General features: G+C 37.2%; 1 protein-coding gene across 2 annotated transcripts; it reads right to left on the bottom strand.

Moving 5' to 3' along the window:
• Window positions 1–1,871: 1,871 nt before the first annotated feature.
• On the bottom strand, window positions 1,872–7,761 carry LOC132267101 (putative U-box domain-containing protein 50). Of its 2 annotated transcripts, XM_059768155.1 has the most exons (9): window positions 7,221–7,761; window positions 6,924–7,110; window positions 6,694–6,812; window positions 6,477–6,604; window positions 5,959–6,370; window positions 5,149–5,289; window positions 4,529–5,071; window positions 3,671–4,363; window positions 1,872–2,634 (listed from the first exon to the last, which is right to left on the bottom strand). In XM_059768155.1, exons 2-9 carry the CDS (start codon window positions 7,084–7,086, stop codon window positions 2,437–2,439), a joined length of 2,397 nt encoding a protein of 798 aa, XP_059624138.1. In that variant the 5' UTR covers window positions 7,087–7,110; window positions 7,221–7,761; the 3' UTR covers window positions 1,872–2,436. The 2 variants fall into 2 exon arrangements, with proteins under 2 accessions (XP_059624138.1, XP_059624137.1); XM_059768154.1 differs by having other exon boundaries at window positions 6,924–7,761.
• Window positions 7,762–8,128: the final 367 nt, after the last annotated feature.

Here is an 8,128-nt window from a genome sequence, read left to right as displayed (position 1 = left end):
CGATCTCAGCACTTCAAGATAGATCCAAGCCTTGGCCAAAAGCATAAAGTCTAAAAGTTTGATCGATTCAAAATCACCCTTCGATCGATCTAACACTTTTGTCCTTATTCAAATGATTGATCCTATCCACAGTTGTACCACCCACTAACCACTTTTGTCCTTTTTCCAAAAATATCTCTCAAAATATCTCGGATTTGTCTTTTCCCAAAAAGCTCAACCAGTTGGATCGATCCAGCCTAAGTTCGATGGATCTCTGCCAGTTCGATCGATCCAAGTCCAAGGTTCGATCAATCGAACTTCCTCCAGTGCGAAAAAGTTAAATTTTCAGCTTGTGCAATCCGTCCTCTATCCAATCATTAGAGAATATTCTTGGCACAACCCCAGCTCATTTTGTGTGTCACTTGACCTACCTATAAAAGGAATATGATGCACTTTTTGAAGAAGACACAATTCTAGGGTTTATTCTCTTGGAGAAAAAGCTTAGAGGAGGAGGAGGCTAGAGACACCATTGGAGACTCTTCATCAACCAAGGAGCAAATCTCTTCCATGGAGTTAGCCCTTGAGGGTTGGAGCAACATCACCATGAGTGGCTAGACATCCTCTTAGGGCTAGAGTTATTCCCAATCATACTTTCTCTATCTTAATATTGTGTATTATTGAGGGATTAGTGTTGTAATTAATGTTTTGACACTTTGATATATATAAATCTTATTTATTCAATGATTTATGTGGTTTAATACTTCCAATTGATCATTTCATTCTATCCATATGTCTATGTATGCTAGAATAGATGTTCATGTATTTACCTCTATTTCTTTTAATGCCATAGATTTAGAGATTGTCAAAACATTGTGCTTAAAAGAATGCTCTTGTGATTTTCTAAATGGTCCATGCTCATTTCTTAGTGGATTATGCCTCTCCCTTAGCTTAATTAGTTTAATTTCTTGTCATTAGCTTAATTGTAGTGCAGTGATAGCTTAGTTGTTAGATGAGAGGACAATCCATGCTAATTGTTTGATGTTCCATACTTTTGAATGTAAGTAACATATGTCTCTAACCTTGTGGTGTATTTGGCTTGTGAGCTTAATGAAATGATTAATGACTTGCTAGATATGTTGTGCTTTTCACATGCTATTTAGACAATATATACTTAATTGCTAGATATATTGTGTTTTTCACATGTTGATTAGACAATGTATACTTAATTGGTCACCCTTACTAATTGAATTAACCAAACACACACACACACCAATATTGCAACACACATTACCCTCATTAGTCACTAGTTAGAAGTGTAGAAAAGGATTGCTTAGTGGTGACCTCTAAACTCCAAGATTTCTCTCTCTCTTACTTACTCTTTGTTACATTTAATTACTTAGTTTAATTTAGTTGCTCTCTAGTTTAATTAATCAGCCAACCATTTGTTTGATCACTCCCAACCATTTGTTTGATCACTCGACCTACAAACCCTAATTGCGATTCCACAATCAAGTACGACTCCAATCCCTTGGGACGATCTCTACTCACTCTTACTACTTTAATAGTAGTGTTGGTAGTAGTTTTTATAAATTTTAACTTGACCCAAAAGGCTTTTCTTGAACCGCTCATTCACTACAATAATTTGGCGTGTATCGAAGGGCTTTAAATCCTCATTGAGCTTCCTCGACCTCCACTATAAATTTGACTCACTTATGTCTGAGTAAAGAGTCCTGCACCAAACACAAATTTACACTTGCAAATGTTTCTTATTATGCAATTAGAATGCATTATCAGTCAATCTACTAATAATTTAAGAAAAATTATTTTTAAATCAAAAATTTTAATCAACTAATCAATGCCGGTGGAAGTAACTAATAAGCACTAACAAAAAATAACAAAACCTCAAATCCGTCGGCTATTTTATTTATTTATTTATTTTGATAGCATCTATATGTTTACATTCAAGATGGGCATTTTGCTTTCTGAGTCTCAATATGTGATCCACATGTATATACTTTTGCTGGGAAAGAGTTCGGCTCAAAACATGCTGAGGTCGTGTGGAACGGGTGAAAGTGGCAAATTTACGTTTCAAAAGCACTTAAGTGCCCACACAAGATTAGGGGAATAGCAAGTCGGAATACAGAGACGCCTGCAAGTGGCACTGTATGTTCTGCATTAAATGTAACAGTCAATATATCCCATCCAGATTAACTTTTGACTAGACAAATTGTCGGAGAGGATCATTTATACCGTCCAATCAGATATCAATCCAATGGCCGAGCTTCCTCGACCACCACTATAAATATGATCCGTTTAGGGATAGATTGTAGCCAAGATCATACTCTTTACGCAATTAGAATGCATAACTGATATTCATTCTTAAAAAAAAAAAAAAAACTAATGAACTTGATATGCTCTTTTATGATATGAACAAAATTGAATAAAATTTACAATGTTTCATGCAATGGGTTTGGATTTTTTGTTATGCCAATCCTGTATTAAGGAACGGAGGGTGCGATTAGGGGTGAGCTTTTTGTGGTCGAGCTTCAAGTTGGTCAGGGGCGAAGTGTCGTGACCGGTCCCGAGCCATTCTTCCATGGCTTCTAGCTCATATGAAAACCCATCTGCTGCAACTTGTGGGTTCTTCATTACATCCTGCACCCAATTTTCATGTCCATGGATTAATAAACACTAACTATACTGTTGATATTTGATATACAATCATCATCTAAGAACGTATTTTGAAAAATAGCCAAACTATGATCGTTCGATGAGGTGAATTTCATGCGAGTCACAGCATAGATGAGATTGGATTACCTTAATCACCACCCTCGTCAATGTAGAGGGTTTTCTTTTTAATGGGTGAAGTTCAGAAACTGCTAAGAATAAGTTAAGGCCCAAGGCAAAAATTTTAAAGTCTCCGTTCTTATTCCAAAAATGAATCTTCTACTTTGTACAGTATAATATTTCTAAACTATCTGTCTGACATTGACTTGATTAAACAAGTACACTAATTATGAATTACTCATTTGCTTTTTAATAAGGTTAAATTAAAAAAATTACTCTTAATAGTACAATATAAAAGTATTAAAAACCTAGTACCAAAAAAAGTTGGATAACAAAAGAAAAGTGTTTGGTGTCAGAAGTCCTAAACATAAAGTTATTAACACCCTAAGAATTTTGTGACAGAAGGAATATTTTTTATTCTCAGTAAATTACTATAGAAACCATAATTATATATGTATAATTCTTATTCAAATTATTCTTGTCCTATTTTTTAGTTAGAAAAATAAAAATTGGAATATTTTAAAGAAGTGGACATTTAAAAGCAATAAAGAGTAGTACGTTCTTATCAAATTATTCTTGTCCTTTTTAGGTAGAAAAAATAAAAATTGGAATATTTTATAGAAGAGGACATTTAAAAGCAATAAAGCGTAGTAGTATTAATGTAATACTATTTTAGATTTCAAATTTTCAATCAATTTTAATGGGCCCACATACCAAGATATATATATATATAGAATTTTGTTTCCATATGGGCCTTGGATTCATATTGGGCCTTAGGCATGGCCTTGGCCTTGCCTCACCCAATTGCAATTCAAATTGAAAGTGGTTTGGGTCCTCTGCTACCAAGAGGTGGCCCATGAGATGGGCCCAGTTCAAAAAAAATGAAAATGCCAAAGAAGCCAACCTGAAATATGGGGCAGAGAAAAGCACTAGGTACATTGCTGGAGTCCTCTATATCAACACCTCCACCAATGGCCACCTCACATCCTCCGTTGGCCGCTAGTTCGTCCGCCCGTTTTCTCACCTCGCCGATTGCTCTCGCGATTGTCGCGGTCCCTTCATTGGTGGACAAACACCTCTTTGCAATCCTGACAAGTTCCATTGCCAATTCTAGTGGCCATTCTCCAGCCATCTCATCTAAAACACCACCAACTGCTGCACTGTCCATCATTATCGCCTCTTGGACGGGCTCGGCCCAATTCGTCCCAGTGAGAAGCTGCAGTACTAGGTTGCCGAAAGCACGAATATCTGACCTTACATCAGATTCATCATAGCACCAACCAAGCTTAGAGCCATAGATTTTAGCAACAAGATTACTATCCAGGAGGATTTTGGAGAGGTTCAGGCTACCGTGAGCAATGGGCCTGGGCTGGGCCGAGTGAAGGAAGCCCAGGCCCGAGCAAACCTCGGCTGCAATCCGTATGCAAGCATGCCAATTCAGACCCCTGTTTCGTCTTCTGGGGCTTCCATGGATGGGCAACAATGCATCCCTTACACTGCCATTACGCATGTACTCGAAGACGATGCATTTTAGGTCGGAGCAGAATCCAATCATGGCGAGTAGGTGGGGATGCCTAATGTGGCTGAGGAGCTTCACCTACATTATAAACACCAATTTAAGTTAATTGACAACTCTAAACAATCATCAATACATTACCATGTTAGTATCATTAGAGGTATCAAAAGTCATTACATGATAGGTCTCATAAATGTTACTGCAACCATTAAAAATAGTTGTATGAGCTGAAAAAAAGTCACCTACCTTAGTTTGGAAGGCTTCTTGAGATGGTCCATTGACTGCATTATACAATTTGACAGCAACTGTCGTAGAATTGATCCGTCCCCTATACACATTTGTCCTCTCACCGGCTGATTTCAATCTCAAACGCTCTGAGAAATCATCGGTGGCTATTCTGATCTCTTCGGCTGTGTACTCTTTATTGCTAAACTCCAATTGATCACACAACCTTGTGGCCATTCCTATTGCATCCTTCTCTCTGCAGAACTCGATTCTACGCTGCAAAACATCCCTTTGTCGTCTCAACTCCTCAATCTTACGAACCATTTCAGCTCTTGTGGTCACTGCCTTCTCTAGCTCTGCCTCTGCGCGTGATTTTGCTAGAGAGGACAGTTGGAGCTTGCTCGAGAGCTCACCTTGGAGCTCCAAAATCGAATTCAGCTTACTCTTTTTCTCTCCCACTTCGCTCTGGACTTCACAAAGCTCTTCTTTCGCGGTGTCTAAGTCTTTCTTGAGTTCAACGCTGTCAGCTTTCTCTGTTTTTGTGCTTGCTTCGAGTTCCTCAACCTATAAGGCAAAATGGTTTAACTTCTATTGAATTGAATGAAAGTGTCAAGTAAACAAAGACATGACTAAGAAATTACCCTGCGAGCACATAAACAAATGGCCCATTCAGCTCTAGTTTGTCTTTCAACATCCTCCTTAGCTTGTTTCCTCTTCAATCGGATCACTTCATGAGCTTTGGCTATTCTCATTTTTAGCACTTCAATTTTCTCTGCAGCATTCTGATATCGCGCCAAATTGGTTAGAAATACGAGTTTAAAACTTTGAATAGAATCGAAGACAAATAAATGTAAATTTTTTTTCTTCAAAACAAAGAATTCAATTCCAAAAGGTGAAATTTGGATAACAAGTCCTATAAAAAAAAATGGATCATCAAAGAACAGAAATGGATTTCCCACTTTTTGCAGACAGGATAAACAATAGTCGTGAGTGTGGACTTGGAACTCTTGCATCCAAACACACCCCTTGTAGGATCCTATCACTATCATGTCATGTGCCACAAGAGTTGAAAGGAAAAGATAAGGAGAAGATATTCATTGGTAGAAGACAAATAAGTGGAGTTGCTGAACATAAAAAATCAATAATTTCCAACTGCCTCAAAACTAAATTAGGGTTAATTATGGCCATAGATGTATGATCCGGGAGGGTTGCATGTTTGAACCGCAATATTGTGGTTGGGTGCGTGTTTGCGTGTTTGAACCGCAATATTGTGGTTCGTGTTTGCATGTTTGAACTGCAATATTGTGGTTGGGTGCGTGTTTGAACCGCAATATTGTGGTTGGGTGCGTGTTTGCTTGTTTGAACTGCAATATTGTGGTTGTGTGCGTGTTTGCTTGAACTTTTGGGAAAAAAGCAAAAAAAAAAAGAAAAAAAAAGAAAAGGAAAGTTACCATATTTTCTGTCATATCTGGTGCCGTTGGACTAGTCTCCAAGGTGTCATTCTCTTCTTCACAATCTTCTGCATCTGAATGGGAAGACAACAATTGATGGAAATAGTTTTCCATCTCTTGGGAAAAATGTTTCCATTCATCAGGGGAATTGTTGTCCGTCGACGAAGAAGGTGAGCTAAGGAGACTTTTCTCATTAGTACAATTTTGGGAGATCATTTTCTCAAGCCAACCTTTGAAACCAACCTTTTCTCTGACCTTAGCAACCATGACTCCTTGATCATCCTCCATAAGTTCTCCATTGTTTTCCTCTCCCAAGAAAACCAATTGCCCTCCACATATTATGAACAACTCACAGAATTCGGGTTTGTGCCGGTGAACATAAAATGATCCACTGATTGCACTCCTAGATTTCCTTCGCAGAGAGAAAAGAAAAAAAGGGACAGCCCTCTAAGACTCTAAGTAAACATTTAGAGCTAATTAATAACTTCCAATAAAACTAATTAAGAGAAAATATATACCATGATGAGGACTTCATGAATGTAATTCCCATAACCAATTTTGTTATCGCGAGTTCGGGTATCAATTCTAGTATGCTGTTGTGAATGGGTTCATCATGTTTCTCAATTTTAAGAATTTCAGCTTTTACCTATGAACAAATTATAAAACATTTGGTAAGTTTTGGAAGAATTAAATTTAAGGTAACATATATATAATGGGAAAAAAAATGTAACAAACCTTGAAATGGCCACAAAATGCTACATAGGTGGATAGTAAATTGTCAATTTTCCTTTCCTCTATCATCCTAAGCACTTTCAATTTCTCATCATTAACAGAACTTGCAGGTAGTTTTCCAACTGCGAAGGAAAATGAGTTTCATATTACCTCTTGAACAACTAAAGTACAAGAGGGAAAGGAATTGAAATGTCAAAGGGAAAGGAATTGAAATGTTAATATATATAACTAACATGGTGTGTAAACATATTCTTTGGATACGTCGTTAGCTGCAAAGAGGATTACTATGGAGATTGAATGTGAATTCCACTTTCTAAGTGCCCATTTCAGGGTCCCAAATCCATCTTGTATATCGGTCCCAATCGCGACGTAGACCTTCTCTGCTTGAGCCTCCATTGCCTTTCTTGAACCACTTTTCTCCTTGAAAATGCAGGAAAATTATTTCCATGTGAAATTACATTGAAATGAATGAATTCTGGCCATATACTTGAAATTGATCCAAACAGAGGTTGAGCTAAGAAAGTCCAAACCTTGTGAAGGAATTGTGTAGTAAAGAGGAATTCAAAAGGACTGTTTCGCTATCTTTTTCTTCTGGTTGTAGGAGGGCCAAGAAAATTCAGGAAAATGCAGGAAAATGATCCAAACAAAGGTTGAGCTAAGAAAGTCTAGAACCTGTGAAGGAGAAGGAAGGCTGCTGTGGAATGAATTTTGTTTGTTGAGAGGAATTCAAAACGACTGTTTGGCTATTTTCTTCTTATAGTGTGGGACAGCCAAGAAAACGCAGGAAAATGCAGGAAATTAAACTATTTCCCCGTGATTATGCATTGATATGAATGAATTCTGGTCAAACCCATCAGTTGAAAGTGATCCACACAGAGGTTTTAGCTGCTAATTAAGAAAGCCTAGACCTTGTGAAGGAGAGAAATTGGAAGGAAAAGGAATAGGGAGGCTGGGGGGTGTGGAATGAATTGTGTGGTGAAGAGGAATTCAAAAGGAGTGTTTGGCTTTTTATCTTATGGTTGTAGGCCGGCCAAGTTCAGACCTAATTACTCATTGAATTTTTTAGTATTCAATGAATCTGGAACTGCGTATCAACCTAGGCTAGTACATAACTAAGGGAGAGAGAGATTGATTGATTGACCATGTGTAATTACAATTAGCTAATTAAAAAAAATCAATTATTAATGTAAACTTTGATTTTGACTCTTTGAAAAATGACACAATCACGCGTCTCACACTTATGGCTTTGAAATAAGAAAACAACGTACCGACCCTGACGTTCAATGGTTCTTCTAGTATTTATTCTAGTCGGTTTGATAAAGTAGGAACAAGGGCATTGTCAACGGTTTAATTGGCAAGGCATGTTCGAGTTTTTTATTTTATTTTATTTTTTTTAAATTTATTTATTATTATTTTTTTATCATAAGAAAATAAATAA

Source organism: Cornus florida, unplaced genomic scaffold (genome assembly GCF_030987335.1).
Source record: "Cornus florida cultivar Cherokee Brave unplaced genomic scaffold, ASM3098733v1 CherokeeBrave_3.0.0_Hap2_Chr07, whole genome shotgun sequence".
In the NCBI taxonomy this organism is placed as follows: Eukaryota; Viridiplantae; Streptophyta; class Magnoliopsida; order Cornales; family Cornaceae; genus Cornus; species Cornus florida.
This window is presented reverse-complemented; position numbering and strand designations above follow the sequence as displayed.

Coding starts and splice junctions, on each gene's coding strand:
- LOC132267101 (XM_059768154.1), bottom strand. CDS start 7,086: ATGGAGGCTCAAGCAGAGAAGGTCTACGTCGCGATTGGGACCGATATA. Junction 5,072..5,148: donor TTTGTTTATGTGCTCGCAGG/GTAATTTCTTAG, acceptor TTTGCCTTATAG/GTTGAGGAACTCGAAGCAAG. Junction 4,364..4,528: donor AAGAAGCCTTCCAAACTAAG/GTAGGTGACTTT, acceptor TTTATAATGTAG/GTGAAGCTCCTCAGCCACAT.